The sequence below is a fragment of the Oratosquilla oratoria genome, chromosome 13 (genome assembly GCF_046742065.1).
Source record: "Oratosquilla oratoria isolate Oo_2021 chromosome 13, ASM4674206v1, whole genome shotgun sequence".
Taxonomy (NCBI): Eukaryota; Metazoa; Arthropoda; class Malacostraca; order Stomatopoda; family Squillidae; genus Oratosquilla; species Oratosquilla oratoria.
In genome coordinates this window covers 61,734,815-61,760,750 of record NC_134789.1, presented here as the reverse complement: position 1 = coordinate 61,760,750, position 25,936 = coordinate 61,734,815, and the positions used below count along the sequence as shown (strand labels likewise).

The window sequence follows — 25,936 nt, the reverse complement described above, 5'->3', positions numbered from 1 at the left end:
AATCTACATTCTACCTCCACCTTCACTCCACCTTTTCCTGCTACACTTGCACCCAAGTATCTAAAACTATCCACTTCCTCCAGTCGCTCTCCCTTAATGTTCACTTCCAGTCTACTGCCACTTTCACCCCTTGTACATCTCATCACCTTACTTTTACCCACATTTATCTTTAGCTTTCTTCTATCACATACTCTCCCAAACTCTGCCACCAGCTTCCTCAATCCCTCCTCTGACCCTGCCACAAGCGCAGTGTCGTCCGCAAACAACAGCTGGCTCACCTCCCACTTTTCTCCATTTTCTTTAACCATCTCCAATCCCTGACTCACTACCCTAGCATTCACCTCTCGCACCACCCCATCCATGTATAAGTTGAACAGCCAGGGCGACATAACGCATCCTTGACGAAGTCCCACCTTTACTTCAAACCACTCACTCTCTCCATTTCCAATCCTAACACATGCTCTACTACTCACATAAAAACTCTTGACAGCTCCCAAAAGCTTTCCTCCTATCCCATAAATCTGCATCACCTCCCACAGTGCCTTTCTGTCTACCCTATCATAAGCCTTTTCCAGATCCATAAAAGCCCAAAAAAACATCCTTCCCCTTTCCTATAGCTTTCTCACATATCTGTCTTACCACAAAGATCTGATCTACACAACCTCTACCCGTCCTAAAACCACACTGTTCCTCACCAATTACTCCTTCTGTTCCTCTCCTAATCCTCTCAATTAAGATTCTCCCATAAGCCTTCCCTACTACACTCAACAAGCTAATCCCTCTGAAATTACTACATTCACACTTGTCCCCTTTTCCCTTGTAAAGAGGAACTATACAGGCACTACTCCAGTCCTCCGGTACTCTACCCTCTCTCCAGCAAACATTAAATAATCTCGCCAACCAGTCCACCATCACTGAACCTCCCTTTTTCAGACATTCTGCATGACATCCATCCAGACCAGGTGCCTTACCTGCTTTCATCATCTTTACAACTGCCTTCACCTCATCCTTCCTTATTTCTCCTCCATTCTCCTCACTCATCACTCTCATTTTCTTCGTATTTCCCACTGCAGCTATCTTTCCTTCCCTATCTTCCTTCACATTCAGCAACTCCCTAAAATATTCTGCCCATCTTCCCCTCACTGCCATCTCTTCCATTATCAACTCTCCATCTGTACCTTTTACCTTTTCTTCCCTACTTGATTCGCCTCCTCTTCCTCTCTTAATTTCTTTCCAAAACATCTTTTTATTACTTTCAAAATTTTCTGTCATACTCCTACCCCATTTCACATCTGCTCTCCTCTTTGCCTCCTTTACCTTTTGCTTTACTTCTCTTTTCTTTTCTTTGTACGCCTCAAATAATAATAAAGTCTACGGAACAGACATGCCTTATTTCAACAATTCGAGAAGCGTGACACACAAAATAACACACACGCTATCGTATTAATATATATGATAATAATAATAATAATAATAATAATAGTAATAATACATACATATGCCAAGGGCTTTTTCTCCTCTACAAGGGAGGTGGCCAAAAAAACTAATGCACAGAAACCACTCCCACCCATTCCATCTCCTACATACTCAACTCCCCTCCCCCTCCTCCCTCCCTCCTATCTTGGCACCTCCTGGATGATGGGTCATCCCTGCATCTTGTCCACTGCCCTGGGTCAGAAGTTTCATTAAGTGATATATTTGTAGCCCCACAGTATCTGGCAACGGTCCTTGGCCCTCCCCCAGATATCTCTGGGAAGACACTTTAGATTGTTGTCTGCAATGTACTGGTATGGGACTGTTTCTATGTCACTGGCTGAAAGTAACAGGAGGGGGGAAGCAGTTGCCTGTTGTCAGATCTTTATGTGTGAAAAGGTTTAAGAAAAACAGATGAACTTAATAGAGAGATCTAGGTCTCAGTTGACTTGCATCTCCTGATGGGCATAAGGAGGTTGATGAATTTTGAAAATGAGCAGTTCCACTGTCCACCTTACAAGACCACAAGAAGCAAGTCCCTTTATGTGGTGAAATGAAGAATATACTTAAGATGCTTTATCATAACAAATGATACCTACCTTTGGGATATTATAAAATTCTGGAGTGAAACCAAACTGCTTCCATACTTGGTAATAATTATGAAGAGTCTTTAGGGCAGCTTCAGTATCACCTATTAGAAAAAATAATGAGAAATAAAGTCCTTGATAGTGAGCAACATATCAGATTGTCTAATTTACTTCAACACAGTAATAGTAAGCATAATCACTGATTCTACAAAGAAGAACTGGAACCAAATCATCTTAACATTATTAACCTTGCATCAATTGCAGATCTTACTTACCAACAAGAGTCAGAACACCAGGCCAATAAGCTTCCAAAGACTGAAAGACTGGCATGGAGATCAATCCCTTATGCATTGTTACCCAGACATACCAGTCATCTTGCAGGAGGTGTTTGTCAATGGCTTCCCTTGCTGTCTGAAACATGGCCATTAGCTCTGGCCTCTGCAGCAACACACTACCTTTCACCAAATACTCAAAATAAGAGTCAACACCAGCTCCTGTAAAGAGAGAAAATCAAGTTATATATTAATAAATTCTTCTTACAATTCAGATGTTTTGGTCTTGGTAAGGTATGCAAGGGTGAACAACTGCTTCCAAAACTATTTGAGAGGCCAAACAAGATTTGAGGCATGAAATAAAGAGAGAAAATAATATTAAGTGTATGCAAAATCAGGTGCCAAGATAAGAGGGAGGGTAGAGGGTGGAGGGGAGTGGAGTGTATTAGGGATGGAATGGGTGGGAATGGTTTTTTATGCCTTTTTCTTTTGGGCTACCTCCCTTGTAAGGGGGGAAAAGCCTTTGGTATATGTATGTATGTATGCAAAATAATAATAACACCTCTTGCCTTGAGTTTCTCTGATTGGGAATTCACAGCCCTACAGTGGTCTGCAATGGTCTTCATATACCCCCATAGATCTCTCTGGAAGGAGATACTGAGCTGTTGTGTCTGTTGTATTAGTGTAAGTCTTTTTCTGTCACCAACTAGTTGCAGCCCTCAAGTTGCAACACAGGGAAGTAAGACCACTGATACTCCAGATTTCCTGGACCAAGACCTAGACCCAGGCATTTGGAGGCTTACTGGATGATACAGTTCAGTCTGTCCATGCAATTCAATAGGGTTAGGGCAGTTCTTGAGGCATTAAAATGTGATTTGTCAAAATGCAAATCACCTCCATCTTTGCAGACAAACTAAAAAAAATTGCCTTTTAGTGCAGTCTGAATGTCAGCTTTGCAAGTTTAGGTGTTGAATTAAGGTTTAGGGGTGGCCAATGGTCCACTCAATCTTCTCAGCTGTTCATCATTGTAAATGTTGCCTCATCTGATCACAACACTAACAACCTGTCACCATCAATCCAAGTAAGACACTTAAATTTACTGAGGTTGAATCTGTGAGTTGTCGAAATGAAGACTATTGAATTGTGAGACCCCAGTGTACAAATCTGAGACCAATAAGATTAATTTTATTCAAAGATAAGTTTAATTTTCTTTATAATTAAAGAATGCTAAGAAGAAAAACTGAGTAATTACCTTCTGTAATTTAGAAAAATGGTAACATATTTTTGATCAAATTTTGATTAAATGAAATAAAAAATTCTCATGTATAGAATAAGGCTAATAAACCTACCAATGCCTGCATCCTGTGCAGTCCATCTGCCTGTGAGAACATCAATATGGTTCCCAAACAAATCAAGGTGTGATCGATGGTTCCAGAGAGAATATAAAGCTCGTAGTGCAACCTGTAAGGCATAAAGTTCCAGGTATTTTAGACATAACAAAGAACCCAACAATGGTAGGAAACATCATTTTATAAGCTAAAAAGTGATGATTTCTGAAAGGAGAGAAAACAATACAAAGCTCAAGAAATGTATAATCCTGAAAAATCCGTCACCTTCTTTAATGAGCGACTGATAGTATGCCTTGCTCTCTACTGCACTAATCATTTGTAAAGAGAGTTGTGTTCAGAAATCATATGGACAGGGCATGCAGAATGAAAATGATAAATGCAGAGTTTCATTGCCTGAAAACTTGCATCCTCACAGCAGCTGGCAACAGTCATCAATCCTTCCCATAGATCTCTCTGGGAAGAAATGTTGAGGTAATGTCAGTGTTGTATTAGTATATCTACACTCAAACCTTGATTTAATGGACCCCCATTTAATGAATTTCACAAGCAATGAACAAAATCTAGTGACCCAGTAAATTTCCGAGTCTTCCCACTATACAATCACACATCATCCAGAACCAACCTTCATGATCCTTGGTAACTCTGATATTAAATTACAGTAAATATGTTGAATCTATCATATCTATTGAACCAATGTTTCCCTCTTTTTCTCCATTTAAACCAAGGGATGGGTGTATAACACTGGTTTATAGTAGTGGGAAAAGGGTAGCAGTTGGTGGTTGTCAGTTCTCCTTTCATGAAAAGGCAGAGGAAATATTGTTGAAGTTGACAGAGATCTGGAGCCCATTCAAGAGACCAAGTATTAGGCACCTTAACTTACATTCTCTAGAAAGACGAAGAGTGTGGGGTGATCTAACAGGGGGTATTCAAATGAGTCAAGGACTTTAACAAGGGTGATGCATGCAAAGTCATCGTATTAACCTCTTCAATACAAGTCAAATATTTGCCCGCCCATTAGCAGCTTGATATACGATGATGCATCACAATATGTGCATTATAGAATATAAAGTTACAACTGTTATACTGTTTCTCTTTCACACAGAATGTTTGTAATCACAGAAAATGTGATCAAGCCTGTCCACAGAACATGGGGGTCACTCAGCTATAACTACAAAATAAATATAATCAGGAAGCTGATGCTGGTATCCTCATATACTCACTCATGCCTCATGATGCCTACATAGGCGCCATTGTATTCAAGGATTTAACCACTTCCATATGATGACGGAGAGGGGGGGTCGCCGATTGAATGAAGCGGCCTTGCTGTGGATGTGCTGTGTCTTGCGACACTGCTTCTGACCCAGGGCGGTGGGCAGGGTGCAGGGATGACCCGTCATCCAGGAGGTGCTCAGATGAGAGGGAGAGTGGGAGGGGTGTGGAGTGTATTTAGGGATGAAATGGGTGGGAGTGTTTTTATGCCTTTCCCTTTTTGGCTACCTCCCTTGGAAGGGGGAAAAAGCCTTGGTATATGTATGTATGTATATGATGACACCTATGCAGGCATCATGAGGCGCAAGTGGGTATATGAGGATGCCAGCATTGCCGTCTTGATTATATTTTGTAGTTGTAGCTGAGTGATCCCCATATACTGTCTGAGAAAATTTTGACGCAGCTTGAAGGGATTTCTCCCCGTCTGCTCCTTTTCTGCATGAGGGGATGGAGAGGGGGGGGGTCACCAATTTAATGAAGCGGCCTTGCTATGGATGTCTGTGTCTTGCGACACTGCTTCTGACCCAGGGCAGTGGACAAGATGCAGGGATGACCCGTTATCCATGAGGTGCAAAGATAAGAGGGAGGGTAGAAGGGTGGAGGGGAGTTGAGTGTATTAGGGATGGAATGGGTGGGAATGGTTTTTATGCCTTTGTTTTTTGGCTACCTCCCTTGTAAGGGGGAAAAAGCCTTTGGTATATGTATGTATATGAATTGATATTTAGAGTGAAAGAGAACAAGTAATACAGCTATAACTTTATATTTCATAACGTGAGTATTGTGGTGCACCATTGAATCATCATACTTCAGGCAGTGACTTCTCTTTTCTTACCACTTTTAGCCATTAACAAACCATCCCACACTGACACAACAGACAGCAGTCCAAAGTTTCTTTCCAAAGAAATCTGTGAGAGGTTCTAAGGACTGTTGCCAGCCACTATGGAGCCGCAGGTTTTCCACTAATCAAGACAACAACTGATTGATACATTATTAATTTTTTCCATGCTACCAAATCAAAAACACTTTCTGGTCTATCCTAAACAACAATGCTCAGTTAAAAATCCCAGTTCAAATAAAAAAAAAACTTAGCAGGTAAAATGTTGCTAAGATGGATGAGACCATGGATAGGTTTTGGATGGGTGTGCATTTTGACTCAGCCATTCTCCCATAAGGGAGAAAAAGGGCATTTGGCAATAATAATAATTATCAACTCACTGACTGGAAACCCACTGTCCCATTCTAGCTGACAATGGTCCTACCCCATAGAATTCTCTCGGAAGAAACTTTGGACTATTTTTTGTATTGTATTAGTGTTTGACTTTCTATGTAGCCATCAGAAAGTAAAAGAAAGGTAAAAGAAATATAATATGGGATGATAGAAAGAGATCTAAGGCCCAGTCCAGAGATTATGTATTAGCCAATCAGGGCTGTATCTCCTGATGGAAATGAGGGGGTTCTATTGATCATCATGGAATCACTGATGTCTCCAATGACTACGCCAAGCCTGCATACCTCCTCTCAGAGAACACACAAGATCTCGTTAGTCTTTCGGCACCTCCAGAAACACCAGCTACAAACCATAAGGATACTACAAAGAAGAAAAAATTATCATTCCTACTACCTCGTCAAGAGAGATTACCCTTTCTGCTATACATCTTTCAGGACCACCACAAGCAGGTAGCCATCATTGGTCCAAGATCTTTCAGTATGTAGATCAAATGTTTCCAAATACTGCACACAAGTCCTTGTACATATATACATACATATACCAAAGGCTTTTTACCCCCTTATAAGGGAGGTAGCCAAAAAACAAAGGCATAAAAACCACTCCCACCCATTCCAACCCTATCACACTCCACTCCACCCACTTCCCTCCCTCTTATCTTGGCACCTCCTGGATGATGGGTCATCCCTGCATCTTGTCCACTACCCTGGGTCAGAAGCAGTGATGCAAGACACAGCACATCCACAGTAAGGCTGCTTCATTAGATCAGTGACCCACCATCTCCACCCTTGTACAAATCTTAAACCAAGGTCTTCCACTTTATTAGTACACAAGTCACACTTACCTCCTCATACAATGGGTTACCAGTCAATCTTGAAAGACTTCCAAATTCCACAATGTATGTACCCACTCCTGCAGTGCAAGTAATGGGGGTTTCTCCTTCTGGCACCCCATACTTCAGGTTGACTGTCCCATATGGCATTCCTGGTCAAGTAAAAAACATAATAAATCTTAAATTAAATTATCTTGGAATGAGTTTAAGGCTGGTGTATATATTTTGTTACAAAAACATACACCATAATGAAGTACAATGTTAATGAACTGTTTACTTGTGGGTGGGAAGAGAGTTGGCACATGAAGTTGACTAAAGAATACCACACTAGAATATTTTGGGCACATAAAAAGAATCTGTACAGAAATGCTAGCAAAATGAGTGTAGAAGACAGAGGTGGATGGAGTAAATCTGAGGGTAAGACTAAGAATGAGGTGGATGCACTGAGTGCAAGAGAAATGTTTATCAAGTAGTGAAGGGAGAGGTCAAGACAGGTATTATGAGTGGAGAGTGATTATGAATGGATGAGGGATTTTCTTGTCTCTTCCATGGCTTCTTGCTGTGGAAGTGCTGTCTCTTGCTGCATTGCCCATAACCTGGGCAGTGGATAGGGGGCAAGGATGACCCTTCATTATCAAGGAACTTAGATCAATCAATTAATACAATGCCACAGTCTCTCTTGCATGAGATCCACAGCATAAAGGTGGTGAGCAACAGCCACCTGATTGTCCCATAAATCACTCTAGAAAGAACTATTTTGTTCTTGTCTGGGTATGGCTATGGTAAGGCAGTATAATAGAAGGAGTTCTGTGTCCTTTGTGATGGTTCCATCAAAGACAATTTGTTTCTTTTTCACACATGGATAGTTAACTCTCTCCTCTCCCTACCACTTTCGGCTGGTAACAGAGAAACAGTTCCATATTAATACAATACAAACAAGTCCAACATTTCTTTTCCAGAGATATCTGAGGGAAGTTTCAAGAACTAGTGCCAGCCACTGTGCCAGCCATTGTGTCAGCCACTGTGGATGTTGTAAACTTGAGGCAACAATTAATGAAATTAGCAGAGCTGGGACTACCGATTGACATTCAGTAGTCGGTAGATCGGTACTACCGGCGGTAGATTTCTGCTACCGATACCGATCATTCGGTATTTTGAAGAAACTACCGAATACCGCTACCGATTGCATGATTGGCAGTCAATCGGTATCGGTAGATTGAAAAAGCGAGCGCGGGACTTTTTTGTTAAGACTTAAGAGAAGATGACCCCGGCAAAATGAAACGGACAAGTTTCAACACGTTCGAGCGCATCTATGGGAAGCAGTTAGCAGGAAATTCCAGGAATTACTTTGACGTCATCACGCTTAGCCAATCACCGGCCGTTCTGGGCATTCTCAGCCAATCAGAGGCCGCCACGACCTAGCAGATTCTTGCTCCCGCCAAAAGTTTTGGCGTGAGCCCCACTCTCGTTTGGCCTGCCGACGCGAGTACACCTACGCTCTAGCTCCTACGCCAGTGGTTCCCAACCCCAGGGTCGCGACACAAACTAGGGTCGCGAGGGTGTTTTTGAGGGTCGCCAGAGGGTCTTTTTTAACTTTTTTTTTTATTCAAGTTTCAAATGTATTTAAATTCATTGTGCTAGTAAATATAAACTGAACTATAAAAACGAAAGTTTATAAACATTATGCAAGTACGCAGAAATATAACATGAAATGGTTGAATTTATTATTACAATTACAGTCGCGACTCCAGGCAAAGAGTGGATTTAGGGTCGCAGCCAAAAAAGGTTTGGGAAACACTGTCCTACGCTCTTGACCACGTGCTCAGCCTCATCGCCTAGTGTTTTAATCAAATGTTTAAAAGTTAATAAATAATGCTGTATTGTCTAGTTTGTTATTTAACTTTTTTTCAGTTTGATGTTTATTTTTTGAGATAAATTAATTTATTAAATAATTTATGTATTTTTGAACTTAAATAAGGTATTAAAAGACTCTAATTTACTTCTATTCTTAAGTTAACCTAAATAAGAGAGAAATAACTTAAAAAGTGTGTTATGGGCCTTTAAAAGCATTTTTTATTATATATAGAGCTTTTTTAATCTACCGATACCGAATCTACCGAATACCACCTTCAATCGGTAGATTTCTGACAATCTACCGATCTACCGATACCGATTGGACGCGGCTCGCTACCGACTACCGGTACCGGTGGTAGATTTTTTCTACAGAATCCCAGCTCTGGAAATTAGAGATCTGGTCATTTTGGGATACTCTGCACTGCCTCCCTGCTGAAAAGTTACTTAGCTATTTCTTGTCGTTGTAAATATTTGTCTCTTCTCCATCCATCCATTCATCCATCCATCCATATACAAAGGGCTTTTTTCCCCTTCCTAGGGAGGTAGTCAAAGTCAAAAGGCATATCCCTACTCCTGCCCATTTCATCTCCACCGTCCATAACGGACGATATGGGGACGGGTCTGTCACTATATCTGAAGATCAGTTATAACCGAGGATCCATTATATCCAACGGAAATGCCAGACAGATCCGTTATATCCCAAAGGTTTGTCCAGTATTAGAAATTATTAGAATTAGAAATTACAGTAAACCCTCAATATAATGGACAATATAGGGATAGTGGTCTGTCGTTATATCCGAAGATCTGTTATAACCGAGGATTCCTCACTATAACGGATGAAAATCCATTATAGCAAGGGTTTGTCCGGTCAGATTTTTTGTCCATTATATCTGATATCTCCACTACGATTCTTTCCTGGAACTTCACACTTCCCAACCACTCCGTCTATTGGTTCATTTCCTACCCTAGCATTAAGTCTCCCAATACCACTACATTGACGTTTCTCCCTAATCCCTCCGTGCACTCATCAAAATCTATCCAAAAAGCCTCCCTTTCTTCTACACTCTTCTCACTACCAGGCCCATATGCACTTACAAAATCCCAAATTTCCCTTCCCAGTTTCACCTTCATCCACATTAACCTTGAAGAAAACTCCTTCCACTCCACAACACATTTACCTATCTCTTCACTTACTAGTATAGCCACCCCTTCTCTCCTTCATCCTCTCTTCACTCCTGAGAACCTCCCAACTACACTCCCTCTCAACTTAGTTTCACTCAAATCCAACATCCATCTTTCTTCTCACAAACAAGAGTGCCAGAGGACTGGAGGAGTGCCTGTACAGTTCCACTTTACAAGGGAAAAGGGGACAAGTGTGAGTGTAGTAGTTTCAGAGGGATTAGCTTGTTAAGTATAGATGGGAAGGCTTATGGGAGGGTCTTTATTGAAAGGATTAGGAGAGGAACAAAGGGAGTAATTGATGAGGAACAGTGTGGATTTAGGACAGGTAGGGGTTGCATAGGTCAGATTTTTGTGGTAAGACAGATATGTGAGAAAGCTATGGGAAAGGTAAGGATGTTTTTTGCTCTTTTATAGGTTTGGAAAATGGTTATGACAGGGTAGACAAGAATGTGGGAGGTATTGCAGATATATGGGATAGGAGGAAAGCTTTTAAGAACAATCAAGAGTTTTTATGAAAGTAGTAGAGCCTGTGCTAAAATTAGAAATGGAGAGAGTGAGTGGTCTGAGGTAAAGGTGGGACTTTATCAGGAATGTGTTATGTCACCCTGTCTGCTCAATTTATACAAAGACAGGGTGGTGCGAGAGGTAAAGCAAGGGTAGTGGGCCAGGGATTGGAGATGGTTAAAGAAAATGGAGAAAAGTGGGATATAAGCAAGTTGTTGTTTGCAGATGACACTGCACTTATAGGAGGATTTGAGAAGGGATTGTGGAAGTTAGTGATAGAGTCTGGGAAGGTGTGTGAAAGAAGGAAGATGATTATACATGTGGGTAAAAGTAAGGTGATGAGATATACAACAGACTGGAAGTGAGTATTAAGGGAGAGAGACTGGAGGAAGTTGATAGTTTTAGATACTTTGGTGCAAATGTAGCAGGAAACAGAGGAATGGAGGTGGAGGTAGAATGTAGATTGAGAGAAGCGAGTAAATGCCTTGGTGGATTAAAAAGTGTAATGAGAAATAGACATTTGGGAATGGATGCTAAGAGGAGATTGTATGAAGGAGTGATTGTGCCAACAGCACTGTATGGGGCAGAAACATGGAACATAAGAGAGGAAGAGAGGAGTTTGAATGTGTTTAAGATGAGGTGTCTGAGAAGTATGATAGAGGTTACTAGGTTGGATAGAGTGGGAAATGAGGAGATGAGGAGGAGAACAGGGGTGGAAAGAGAGTTGGGAGATAGGGTTGATGAAAGAGTATTGGGATGGTTTGGACACATGGAAAGAATATGTGAAGAAAGACTAGTAAAAGAGGTGTGGAAGGCAGAGGTGGAAGGAGTGAACATATGGGGTCAACCTAGGATGAGATAGATGGATGTGGTAAAGGGGCTTTGGGAAAGGGTAATGTCTGTTGAGGAAGGACAGGAGAGGACAGAAGACAGGGGTGAATGGAGAATGGTTGTATATGGATGATGTTGTGATGCATGAGGTGGAATGGGTGGGGGATGGGGGGTGAGGCAGTATGTGTGAGAAAAGTTTGACGCAGCTCGAAGGGATTTCTCCCCGTCTTCTCCTTTTCTGCATGGGGGGATGGAGAGGGATGGTCGCCGATTTAATGAAGCGGCCTTGATGTAGCTGTGCTGTGTCTTGTGACACTGCTTCTGACCCAGGGCAGTGGGCGAAATGCAGGGATGACCCCTCATCCAGGAGGTGCCAAGATAAGAGGGAGGGAAGAAGGTGGAAGGGAGTGGAGTGTGATAGGGATGGAATGGGTGGGAGTGGTTTTTATGCCTTTGTTTTTTGGCTACCTCCCTTATAAGGGGGGAAAAAGCCTTTGGTATATGTATGTATGTATCTATATCTGATATCCAGTATATCGAGATCTGTTATATCAAGGGTTTACTGTACTATAGCATGCAAGACTTCCTGATCTTAACAAAGTGTTATATGAATGGTTCATGCCGAAACAATTACATCTCATCAAAGTTGACAGATGCCTACCTAGTACAGTAAGTCCTCGTTATGCGGTACATGTGCATTCCTGAAAACCTTACCACAAATTGAAATTACCATATACCGAACCCATTATAACATGTAATAATAGGATATGGCAGATGTACCTTCTCCCTGTTCTTTCCTCTTCAAAATATCTTGTGGATACCGTATCTGTGAATTTTTCTTACCGTAAATAGAATTGAGGGTAGTAATCACCAAATACCATAACTGTGAATTTACTGGATAAAGAATTACTGTACAAGGAGGACTCACTGTAGTAAGTAAGGTTACTAACACAGTAATCTGGAATGTTCATAGATATCAGATTTTTTATTAAAGTACTGCATCACCTTTGTACAGCTAATTATATAGTAAGTTTCATATGACATGTTAAACAGCCTGTGTACCTGTATAGCATACACTTAGTCATGGAAATTCTTGTTAACTGGTAAGATCACTTACAAGACAGTTTGAAATTTCCATGGATGCCAAATAAACAAATTTACTGTCCATACCAAAGGCTTTCTCCTTGTCATAACGGTAGGCGGTTGAGTCAAAGAACACGCCTACCCCACACCCATCAAAAGCTATTTACAATAAAAATCATATTTCAATATCCCATATTATAAATGGAAGAACTCAGACCATCAGGTGCATGTTCTACCCATGATGTCCCCCAAAATATGATTACATAATAAATATAATGGAAAACATAAACAATAAATTATTCACCTGTGCTTGTGTCAAATGCTGGAAGAAGTCTTTGCACAACATCTTCTGCTAAACGAAGGAGTGGGCCACTACATGGCCAACCTGGTTCTAAAGTTACTCCCATTCTGAAAAAAAGCATATTTCACCTTTTCATTTCTAAAAATATTGTATCATTGGTCATGACGTAATATATTTCATTTTAACTTTTCATAGGAAGAAAATAGAGTGAAGGATCCTTTACCACCTCACTTCATCCTATAATATTTTGTTGATTTTCATGACATACATGAGATCACAGTGGCAGAATTGTCCCCTCCACCCTCTGTCCAACACCACTACAAAGAGATCAGGAAGAAGTAGAACAGTATAGAATATAAAGGACAGTTTCAAGGGAACTGTGTAAAGGATGGATAGCAGTGGTATAAAAGTATCATCATTCCTTTATAAGCAGATGATTTAACTCTGGTCTCCAAGGGCAACCTCAAAACAGTCCCCAAAGTACTGGCTGCAGGTTATCATGCAGTTAATACCCGAGTACCCTACAAGGAGCCGAGATAAAAGGACAACAAATGGGTGTAGGATGGGTGAAGAGTGGGTCATCCTTCTTATATGGGGAAGAGGATTTCAGATACACGTGTGTATGTAAATGTATATATTTCATGTTTTTACAGGCCAAAGCAAGTTTCAACATATTTTTCTAATAGTAAAAATATACAAAGCAAATAATACATGACTGAATATATATATATATCTTTCTCTCCTGCACTTTATCATCTTATCCTTTCCTTTGCACAATCTCACTCTTATCCTCCATGAACTATCTATCTACATACTGAGAGCTTTTTCCTCCTTATTAGGGAGGTAGCCAAGTCAGAAGTACATACCTATTCCCACCCACTTCACTCCCACCACTCCCTCCACCTCTCCTATCTCCATTCCTCATGGATGGTGGAAGCAGGAATGACTCATCATCCCCCATGAACACTACAGATAATTCATATTTATACTTTCATTCCATTTACTTCTGCAAGGTTATATGATGTTGTCATGGTTGTTCAATGTGTTTGTGAATGGGATAATATGGGAGGTAAATGCAGAGAGAGCTAGGTAGAGGCTTGGAATTGGAGGGGTAAGAATTGAAGGTCATAGGAGGTGAGCCAGTTGTTATTTGTGGAAGACACTGCACTTGTGACTGATTCTAAGGAAAGACAGAAGTGGATGGGGACTGAGTTGGCAAGGGTACTTGGGAGGAGAAAGTTATAAGTAAATAAATAAATTAATCCACTACCATTGTTCTCTCTTGCAAGAGATAAGCAGCCCCCAGGAAACTGGTTACAGATACCAGTTCAGTCCATACAACCAGTGAGATTTTTGTGTTGCTGTCTGGAATGAGTGAGCAGTGTAGTATAAAATGCTATGTGTCTTCTTTTAGGTGGATGCATCTTGGGTAATTGATGTCTGTTGTCAGGCCAATTCTGTGTTTGTGCTGTTTCAGTGCAGGGTATAGACCTGAATGTAGGCATGCCAGTGTGGTCCTTGCTTGCCTTGAGTGTGGCTCCTGTGCTGGGTTGATCTCTGGAGGAGTGGTGAAACAAAGAAATTGGTGGTCTATTTTGGAGTGAATGTGGGCAAAAGTAGTGATGAGATATATAAGGAAAGATGATGATAGGCTGAATGCAAGTATGAAGGATGAGGGGCTTGAGAAAGTGGAGAGTTTTAAGCATCTGGAGTCACAAGTGGTGAATGGAGTACTGGATACAGAGATGAATCATAGAGTAAAAGAAGAGAGTAAATGTCTAGGTGGAATGATAAATGCTATAAGAAATAGGTTTTTGGAGGCAAATGCAAAGAAAAAATTACATGAAGGAGTGATTGTACCCATGGTACTACAGTGTACAGAGAAGAGACTTGAAACAGAAATGAGGCAGAGAGGAACTGACTGAATGTTTTTGAGATAAAATGTCTGAAGATATGATAGATGTCACAAGAATGGATAGTGACAAACATGAAGGTGAGGCAGAGAACAAGGGTGGGTGGATAGTTGTTGGATAGGGAGGAACAGATTACTGCTATGGTTTGGACACATGGAAAGAATTTACAAGGAAAGGAGAGACTAGTTGAAAGTCTGTGGAAAGCAGAAGTGGATGGAATGAGGTTGTGAGAAAGACCAAGAATGAAAAGGACTGAGGGGGAGAAAGGGGCATTACATGTATGGAATGTCCATTGAATTGCAACAAAACTACCCACCTCCCCTAATCAACATGGATTCAAAGAGGGCTATGCCACCAGCACACTGTTCACAAACATCTCCCAATGAGTGGCAAAAAGTTTCAGTAAGAAAGCTCCACCAGAAATAACCGTTATGGTAGCTACTGACAAAAACAAAGCTTTTGACAAAGTCCCCAGGCACATACTATAAAGAAAAAAAATCAGAGACAGATATTCACAACAATGACAAGAAATAGTAATACATACATACATATATATATACCAGAGGCTTTTTACCCCTTACATGGGAGGTAGCCAAAAAACAAAGGCATAGAAACCACTCCCACCCATTCCATCCCCTACATACTCCATTCCCCTCTTACCCTCTTCCCTCCCTCTTATCTTGGCACCTCCTGGATGATGGGCCATCCCTGCATCTTGTCCATGGCAATAGAGATAGGAAAAGGAAGGTATCAAGGCTACATTTAGCTACTATCAGAAACATTACCTAGAAAATGAAGTACTGTATACCCTTCTTTATAAACACAACTACTGATAAGTGTTGACGTTGTTTTTCAACCACTTTGGTATGTCGACACCTACATAGGCATCATGAGGCACAAGTGGGTACACGAGGGTACCGGCATCAGCATCTTGATTATATATATTTTTTGTAGTTGTACACGAGTACAAAGTCCTCTGTGAGGGGCACCATCCTAGCCTTCCGATAGGGGGGAGTTTGTGACATTAAACCATATCATATCACATGAGTTACCCCCAGATTCTGTAAACTGGTTTGATAATGTTTTCTGTGTTTATTATTACTCAGAGTAAAAGAGAACTCTAAACTTTCCTCTCCCCAATTCCATTTCTTAGCATTGAATTATAACTCAAAGTAATAATGAACATGCACAAGTGTAACTTACCTCCTTGACATAAAATGGGCACTTAACAACCCCCCAACAATCCTGATATTAGTTTCAAAAACAGACACATTGATGTTGCTATCAAAGGTTGCTTTCTCCATGATGATATCATAGACACGCTTGAATTCTGATGAATTACCCATAACAGCAAGAGTGTCTAAAGCATCTACCAAGGTTAATGAGTAGCTGAAAAGAGAAAAAAAAAGAGAAAAAAATAAATAAATGAATAAATAAATTATATATATATATATATATATATATATATATATATATACAGTATATATATATATATATATATATATATTATATATTAAAGAGTTTAAAGAGTGTAATGAGGAATAGACATTTGGGAATGGATGTGAAGAGGAGACTGTATGAAGGAGTGATTGTGCCAACAGCACTGTATGGGGCAGAAACGTGGAACATAAGAGAAGAAGAGAGAAGGAGTTTGAATGTGTTTGAGATGAGGTGTCTGAGAAGTATGGTGGGGGTTACTAGGCTAGATAGAGTGAGAAATGAGGAGGTGAGGAGGAGAACAGGGGTGAAAAAGGATTTGGGAGATAGGGTTGATGAAAGAATATTAGGATGGTTTGGACACATGGAAAGAATGAGTGAAGAAAGACTAGTAAAAGAGGTATGGAAGGCAGATGTGGAGGGAGTGAACATGAGGGGACGTCCTAGGATGAGGTGGATGGATGGGGTGAAGGGGGCTTTGGGGAAGAGGAGAATGTCTGTTGAGGAAGGAAGGGAGAGGACGGAAGACAGAGGTGAGTGGAGAATGGTTGTATATGGATGATGTTGTGACTGCATGAGGAGGAATGGGCGGGGAAGTGGGGGGTGGGGTAGTATGTGTGAGTAAATTTTGACGCAGCCCGAAGGGATTTCTCCCCGTCCTCGCCTTATATGCAAAGGGGGACGGAGAGGGGGGGTCGCCGATTAAATGAAGCGGCCTCGCTGTGGATGTACTGTGTCTTGCGACACTGCTTCTGACCCAGGGCGGTGGGCAGGGTGCAGGGATGACCCGTCATCCAGGAGGTGCTCAGATGAGAGGAAGGGTGGGAGGGGTGTGGAGTGTATTTAGGGATGAAATGGGTGGGAGTGTTTTTATGCCTTTCCCTTTTTGGCTACCTCCCTTGGAAGGGGGAAAAAGCCTTGGTATATGTATGTATTATAACTTCGTGCGGCATATATATATATATATATATATATATATATATATATATATATATATATATATATATATATATATACAGTATATATATATATATATACTTGTGTGTGTGTATAAGTATTTACCTAATTGTAGTATACATGAAAAGAATAATGCTTGTAGGTTTCCATCTTCTATTTTCCAATTTATCATACCTAGCCTCAACTTCATGCACAGTTCCAACTTAATATATATCCTTGATTTCCAACCATCATTTTCGAATTTGGGAACAATTGTAGAATCCCCTCCCCCCCCACCACCACCACCTGTGCTTGCTGATCTATTGGGCTCCGGGGTGCTCCACTGTCATTCTGCGCCATTACTCAGGTCATGGTAACATTTTTTTTTTGTTATCTAAGCTACCTAACCTAACAGTTTGTAAGCATTAATGATTAGGTTAGGTAATAGAAAATGAAAAACATTACCATGACCTGATTGACAGTGTGTGGCTGAGTGACAGCGCAGAGCAATGGCAGAGCACCCTGATCCCCACCAATCATTGCATGCACAAAGAAGGGAGATTCTATTATTGATCCCAAATTTGAATTCATGTATTGTTCCAGTTTGGGCTACACCTTCTCAGCTATTCCAAGGTATTTATGCTTCTACATGGAAAACCGTATTTTACCTAATTGTATTTACCTAATTATAGTATACAGGACAGGGGCAATGCTCATTGGGCCCTATCTCCTATTCTCTAATTTTCTAATATACCTAGACTCAAATTCATGTACAGTTCCAACTTAATCATGTCTTTGATTTCCAATTATCATATTTAGATTTGAACTTATGTATTGTTTGAGTTTGGGCTACATCACTTTCTAAACTATTCCACATATTCATACATCTATATGGAAAACTATTTCTTAGCATCCTTTCAATATGTGGTCTTTCTTAATTTACTTCCATAATCTCTTAAAGCCCTCCCATCTTTAAACAGGATATCTCTTCTATAAATGCAATCTATCCCCTTTAATGACCTGAACACTGTAATCATGTCACCTCTTTCTCTTCTATCTTTCAAAGTTGGCAGACCCAGTACCTTTAGTCTTTCCTCATATGGTTTATCTACCAGGGTTTTGATGAGTCTTCATCATTTCTTCATCCATATAATGGAATGCCACTTTAATCCCACAATCCTGCTGATATGTCTGTCAGGTGACAGATTGTCTTTTATCAACACTCCCAAGTCTTTCTCCTCTTTTACTTTTGTAATGTGTTTGCTTCCCAAGAAATAGTTTAAGGATGGCCTTTTGCTGCTATTGCCCATTTCCAGTACTTTGCATTTTTTGGTATTGAACTTCATTTCCCATTCTTGGCTCTATTCAAAAATAGTATCTGAATTGTTTTGCAATAGTCTACTGTCCTCCTTATTTTTCACTCTTCTCATGATTTTTGCATCATCTGCAAACATGTTGGCATAGCTTGTTGTTCCTTCCATCATGTCATTAACATAGACAAGAAACATTATTGGTGCAAGCACTGAACCTTGTGGTACTCTGCTCGTTACTGCTCTCCAGCTTGACATCTTGTCCTTTACTACTGTCCTCATGTATCTTTCCTTCAAAAAGTCTTTAATCCATTCTAATAGCTTGCCTCTCAGTCTTCCAACATGCTCCAATTTTCACATAAGTTGACTGTGAAGTACTTTATCAAATACCTTCTCTAGATCCAGGCATACACAGACCACTCACCCCTCTCTCTCTTGCAGCACTTCAATCACTCTCAAGTAAAAGCTTAAAAGGTTCAACACACATGACCTTCCAGATCTGTCAGAATGCTCATCTTTTCAAGATATTTGGTCCATCAATCTTTCACAATCCTTTCACATAATTTCACTACTGTACTGGTTAGTGACACTGGCCTATAATTTAGTGGTGTTTCCTTGTTTCTACCTTTGAGAATTGACACCACATTTGCCCTTTTCCAATCAAGTGGCACAATCCCTTCTTTCAATGAACATGTAATAAGACTGTAGATCTTGTCCACTAGTTTTATTCCCTACATTCTTTAAGTATCCACTTTGAGATCCCGTCAGGTCCTGAGGCTTTTGCCACATCCAATGACCCCAGGAGATTGAGCACTTCCCTAACTTCTACATTTATAACTGCTAAACCTGGTTTTTTGCTTCCCTCACTTTGTGTGTGGATGTGTATGGTATGTTTATTTCATATTCAATATAGAATGATTTTATTATTATCTTGTATCTTTAAAATACTACATAAAAAGATGAAAAATGCTGTCACTAGAATAACAACTCACCTTCCCCATGTGTCATGGCCATCACAAGACAGTGGTCGTAGTTCATCATAAGGGTAGGCATATTCAATGTAGCTATCATATGCGTGATAAAACATTCCTCGTACCTCATCTCTGAAAACAAACCGATGACTGATATTAAAATTCACAACTATTGGGATCTAATGCTAAAGTTAAAATGACACAGTAGACATATTAACAAGTATTTTGGCCAAATGACCCTAAATATAGATGACACCTCACTTGAAAAACATATGAACATTACAGGGAAGAGTTATAAAACATTGACAAACATAAGATTCGCATTCCACCACATGGCCATTTCACTGGAACCAACACAGCCAGGGAGGAAACAGCAGCAGTTCCTGTAGCCGAGGTGAAGTCACCGAGATCTCCATAAGGTAACATAAGGTAAGGTAAAGATGAGTATAGGATGGAAAAATTAATTAAAAACCTGATTTATGCAGCCACCACAGAAAAAGAAAGATCTAAACGAATAGAGAAAATTCAAACAGTGGTAACTAAAATGGTTATCAGCTAAGCTGATAAAATGTTTAAAGAAAAAATAAGTAAATTGCAGCTACCAGTATTGGATGAATGAAGAAAAAGAGGTGGTATGACACTAGTTGAGTATTCAAAGCCATGAAAGTAAGGACATGATTGACAAAGAATATTTCTTAGTTTGAAAAAAAAAAAAAAAAAAAAACATGAAAAAAGGTGAAAAAGGCAAGGGGTTTCAAGGATATTATGAAATTCAGTTTTCCATGAAGATGAGGTGATCTATGGAATAACATGGAAGAGACAATCTTACAGTTAAACATAAACAAATCTAAATTTAGATTTAACCAATGTACAGAGGACCCCACAAACATAGCTTTTATCCCATATTTCACAATCAGGTAAATACAAAAAAACTATCAAATACATAAATATAATTTCTACTCTGTGAATCTACTCTTTGTGTAGTTCCATGACATATTAATACAAACCATTACAGAATTGGTACTGTAATAATAAATAGTAAATAATAATAAATCAATTGGTGCTGTAATAGTAAATCCATTGCCCCAGTTCTTCTTTGCTGACGACTCATGGCTCCAAAGAAGTCAGTCATGGCCACTGATTCAGCCCATAAGTCAATCAATATAAAGACTATGTTGCTGTCTCAAGCAATGATTTTAGGGCAGTTTAGTATTAACTTACTGCAGTATACAGGAAAGGAACAACAATTGTGGAACCCCATCTTCTATTCTCCAATTTATCATACCCAGTTTAAAATTCATGTATGGCTCCAACTTGACGAGTTTTTTTTTTATCTGAGTGTGTATATGTTTTTGTATAGGTATATAGGTGTTCAATTATTTGTGGATGGGGTGGTACATGAGGTAAACACATGGGTAATGGGCCAGGGTTTGGAGATGGTTAAAGAAAATGGAGAAAAGTGGGATATAAGCCAGTTGTTGTTGCTGATAACACTGCACAAGAGAAGGGAATATGGAAGTTAGTGACAGAGTGTGGGAAGGTGTGTGAAAGAAGGAAGTTGAAGATAAATGTGGGTAAAAGTAAGGTAATGAGGTGTACAAGGGGAGAGGATGGTAGCAAATTGGAAGTGAGTATTAAGGGAGAGAGACTAGAGGAAGTGGATAGCTTTAGATACTTGGGTGCAAATGTGGCAAGAGAGGGAGGAGTGGAGGTGGAGGGAGAATGTAGATTGAGAGAAGCAAGTAAATGCCTTGGGGGATTGAAAGGTGTAAGAAGAAATAGACATTTGAGAATGGATGCTAAGAGGAGATTGTATGAAGGGATGATTGTGCTGACAGCACTTTTTGGCAGAGAAACATGAAACATAAGAGAGGAAGAGTTTAAATGTGTTTAAGATGAGATGCCTGAGAAGTATGGTAGGGGTTACTAGGCTGGACAGAGTGAGCAATGAGGAGGTGAAGAGGAGAGCAGGGGCAGAAAGGGAGTTGGAAGATAGGGTTGATGAAAGAGTATTAGGATGGTTTGGACACATGGAAAGAATGAAAGAAGAAAGATCAATAAAAGAGGTGAGGAAAGCAGAGATGGATGGTATGAACATGAGGGGGCAACCAAGGATGAGATGGATGGATGGGGTAAAAGGGGCATTGGGAAAGAAGGGAATATCATTAAAGGAACATAAAAACTCCATAAAATATGGACAAGTTAACTCTGCTGTGTTCCTTCATGCCAGCCAAAAAGACCATAGATTAGATTGGGATAATGCATCAATTATTTTTAAATCACACTGTAGCTATCGAAGGAAAATTGTAGAATCTTCCCTAATAAAACATCATCCTAATTTTAATACCTCAAAAGGACAATGGCCCCCAGATTGTATTACGAAGCTAGCTGTAAACAAATCATTGTCAAAAGCGGTCGGACATAATAGCACTAACTGTCCTTCCGCGACCCGACTATTTCAAGGGCATATAACCTGAGTCCCCCTACTTTGCCCCATCCCCCTTTTATGTACTACCTCACCACCCTATATAAACTTGCATCTTAACTCTCTGTAAGCATTCTGCTGAAGAGGACTACAGACAGTAGTCGAAATATACAGTTTCCCTTTTTTTCCGTTATTATTTCTCCGACAGTGGGTTTATAGTGAAGGGAATATTAGTTGAGGAAGGAAGTGAAAAGACAGAGGATAGGGGTGAGTGGAGAATGGTTGTGTATGGATGATGCTGTGATGCATGAAAGGGAGTGGGTGAGGGAAGGAGGGGTGAGAGAGTATGTATGAACACTATTTTGACACAGCCCAAAGGGGATTTCTCCCAGTCTTCCCTTTTTCTGCATGAGGGGACAGAGAGGAGGGGTTGCTGATTTAATGAAGCGGCCTTGCTGTGGATGAGCTATGTCTTGCTACATTACTTCTGACCCTGGGCAGTGGGCGAGATGCAGGGATAACCCTTCATCCAGGAGGAGCCAAGAAAAGAGGGAGGAGTGGTGAATGGGAATGGAGTATGTGGGGATGAAATGGGTGGGAGTGGATTTATGCCTTTGACTTTGGCTACCTCCCTTGTAAGGGTGAAAAAGCCATTGGTATATGTATGTATTGCAGAGTACTGGGACAGGATATTGTGGTTATTTTATGTTCCATTCAGTGGTCCATATTTGCGTGCTATGATATCAGGAATGGGAGGATTTGAGGGCTCTTTTGTTGAACTATGTACCCATCATTCTCATCTTATTCTCTATGGGAAGGATCAAAGCTGGACACCATAAATGCAAATTCCATCTCAAAATTGCAAATCTGTGAACTCAAAACCCATACCTTCTGCAATTACAAATCTACAAACTGCATGATACTATCACAAATGTAATCTGCAAACATAGACCATGCTTCCAATGTTAACTATATCTGAAATATCAAAAACAAAGCTCAATAAAGTGCTATTGTTAAGTAAATGATACACAGAATGATACATCAAAGTAAAACAAACTAGTTATACCAGTGATTAAAAATAAATAATAACTACATTGTATAACAATAACAACAGCAATTGCTGCCTCAGTTTTCACTAAGTGGAAATTTTGAAGCCCCAAAGCGGTTAGCAACAGTATTCCCTCACCCCTCCACATGGATATCTTTACAAAAAACCTTTGGACATTTGTCTATGTTGTACTGAAGTGGGACTGTTTCAATGTCACTGGTTGAAAGTAATAGGAGGAGAGAAATTGTTGCCAGTTGTCAGCTCTCCACGTTAAAAGGCATAAGGAATTCAGCTGAAGTTGATAGAGATCTTGGTCCCAGTTCAGAGACAAAGTGTCAGCCCCTCAGGGTTGCATCTCCTGATGGAGGTGACGGGGTTGAAAAGTTTTGAAAATGGGCAGCTCCACGACAAGCAGGTACTTGTCATTGGTCCCTCTACCTGGTATAAATGTTAATTATATAGTTAAAAAATCAAGAAATCATTACCACTGAATTAGTTACTAATACTAACTTATTGACAATTAGTCATCAAATTAACTGTAGTACTAACTACAAATAATTCCATACATTTTGAGACAAATATATTACAGAAGACTGAATTCTACAGACAAGCAAGCAGTAATAAGTTATACTATGTAAACACTGTACACAACCTAAACTCACTGTACAATGTAACCTCTCTACAAGTACTGGGGGTCCTCGAATTACAATGGAGTTTATTCCTAGGCAACATCTTACACTGTTTTTTTGGTATAGGTCAGAACCAGCCTAAATAAACACCTTCTATGGTGATTGTTTTCCTTCTCTTTAACCCCTTCCATACGGTGCCGCACACGTAGGCGTCATGGACTTAGATCTCGGTGGCAGCAGCCAATGCCAGCCGTACGACGTGTCGTAATAATACTCGCATCATAAAATATAGTCACCGCTTATATTGATCGTTCTCTCTTCACCCGTGAATTCTGATAACCATAGAAAATGCGATTACAAAAGAATTAGAAAGAATGTCATTATGGAGGGGCGACTACAATATATATAATCAAGACGCCGATATGGCAGCCTCGCGAATACACTCGCTCCCCATGACGCCTACGTGTGCGGCACCGTATGGAAGGGGTTAATGTATTGACATCAGAATAGTCTGCCTTATGCTTGGGAGCCATAATGAAGGGTAAAAAGTTCCCAACAAAGCAACACAAATGAGAGAGTGAATAAGGAGTAATCCAAAGTGGCACTTCCTTCCTCAGTCTATCGTCCCATGACAATGTATTCCTCTGCTGTGTGCACCAAACTAGTATTTTGTATTATTAATGGGAAAAAACAAATAGCAAGTGGGGAATGCACAGGGACAAACACTGCCAACTTTGTAACCATAAAATGACAGAAGCCAAGACCATCATAAACCAAGGACTCCCTGTATATGTCAGTGGCACTACTCACTGTTAACAACACTTAGTACAGTTAGTCAATGGCATGTGGTCACTGTCAACCATTACCCCTCAGACTCAGCTGTCCTCCTCCAACAAGCTTAATTGAGCCAAATCCATTTTGAGCAAGTCCATGTTCTCCTTCCTAAAAATGAGACATTTAAAATTCTCACAGGATGATGCACCCACCCTGATGCCACCAGACTAAACATGAAATTCACAGACACATTTGTGTTTGTGGTCTTACTTCCACAACACAAATCTGTGAATTTGCTATGACTTTATCACAAATGTAAGTCAGCAACTGAAAACATACATCTACAATTGTAGAATTTGCTGTTTTAGACATGTTTTCAGAACAACCCAGCTATAGTGAAGATAGGGTTACCAACTCTGTTAAGCTACAATAAAGGACACAAAAACTTTATTGATATTTACCCAAGTGGCTATAGATCATAATAGATGCCAATATTAAATGCAGATGAAAATACAAAAAACAAGAATGAGAAGACATTTATTTTACCTTGATCAAAGAATTTTAATCTTTAAAACTATATTTGCCTTAGTTTTTTGCTGCCTTCAGAAAATTTGTATCATCTTTGATGTTTTTAGCAAATTCCAAGCAACTATCTTTTATGTTAAAATATATGAGTTCATTCTTAATTCAACAGAGCATCAGTTCCTTTCATCTCTCCATTTAGATGACATTAAACTAAAAACTTTCTCATAATAAGATGATGGTCTGAATTGATAGTACAAAAGAAATTATTTTGAAAACATTGATACATTTAAAGTCCATAGATTTAAAAATAAAATACCACTATCTGCTTTTTGTTTTTGAGTTTATGGAGTGTTCAGAGCTTTTCATAATGTCGAAGTTTCTTTGAATTAATACTACTTCATCAAAAAGTTCATCCATCTTTAATTTATGCTTTCTTTCTAACTTCAAATATTCTACTACCTCTATAAATTTCTGAAACTTTGGGAATGAATGGCCTAAGAAACTTAGGTTTGATAATTAGCCGAATGTTGAATTTTCATCGAAATCTATTCTGTTTTTCCAAATATCTGATAATAACATGAAATGTTGGCACTACTATTACAAGTTTTCTCACATAAATTTCACTGTTCTTCTGGCATTTATAACAAATTACGGCTCAATTTTGTGAAGGGCTTCATCACTACCTTGTATAATGCGCCATATCTGTTTTGGTTCTTCGTGAGTTCAGTTGATAGACGGAGGTATTGCCTTTCCAAATGTCCAACAGTACCTCCTTTCTTCCTCTATTTATTTTATTTTATTTTATTTTATTTTATTTTTTTTTTGTGGTGATTCTCAGATTTAGGAACATCATTTATGATTTTCTGGTTTTCCCTAAATGAACGCATTTTTTTAATGGAGAATTGAGTTATACATAAAATGAGGCTATGCGGTATGCGGTCTGCTGTCTGCTGCTCTGTGCTTCTGGTATTGTGCGGACTAGAGTTGACAGAGTCTGCACCCTTACAAGAAATAAACACTTTTGCAATCACGTCTTGAGAGCAGGAAATTGAACTACCAGTCAAAACGATTTCAAAATAAAGGACAAACAGTGTAATTTCAAATGTCAATAAAGGACAAGGACAAATAGAGCTAAATAAAGGACTGTCCTTTGAAATAAAGGACGGTTGGCAACCCTAACTGAAGATGTTCTATCGGTGTTTTTTA

At 39.7% G+C, this 25,936-nt stretch overlaps 1 protein-coding gene across 5 annotated transcripts in view; it reads right to left on the bottom strand.

Moving 5' to 3' along the window:
• LOC143032457 (ER degradation-enhancing alpha-mannosidase-like protein 2) overlaps positions 1-25,936 on the bottom strand; it is a 43,812-nt gene that overhangs the window by 12,581 nt on the left and 5,295 nt on the right. Inside the window, exons 2-9 of one of the 5 annotated variants that reach the window (XM_076197268.1) lie at positions 24,298-24,373; positions 19,351-19,461; positions 15,879-16,064; positions 12,766-12,869; positions 7,020-7,159; positions 3,682-3,793; positions 2,336-2,554; positions 2,073-2,164 (exon numbers count right to left, since the gene is read on the bottom strand). In XM_076197268.1, coding sequence (XP_076053383.1) covers positions 2,073-2,164; positions 2,336-2,554; positions 3,682-3,793; positions 7,020-7,159; positions 12,766-12,869; positions 15,879-16,064; positions 19,351-19,445 — 948 coding nt within the window. In that variant the 5' untranslated portion in view covers positions 19,446-19,461; positions 24,298-24,373. Of the gene's footprint in view, positions 1-2,072; positions 2,165-2,335; positions 2,555-3,681; positions 3,794-7,019; positions 7,160-12,765; positions 12,870-12,985; positions 13,009-15,878; positions 16,065-19,350; positions 19,462-22,642; positions 22,862-22,969; positions 23,241-24,297; positions 24,374-25,936 lie in introns of those variants that run through there. The other 4 variants (XM_076197267.1, XM_076197269.1, XM_076197266.1 and 1 more) reach the window with 4 other exon arrangements.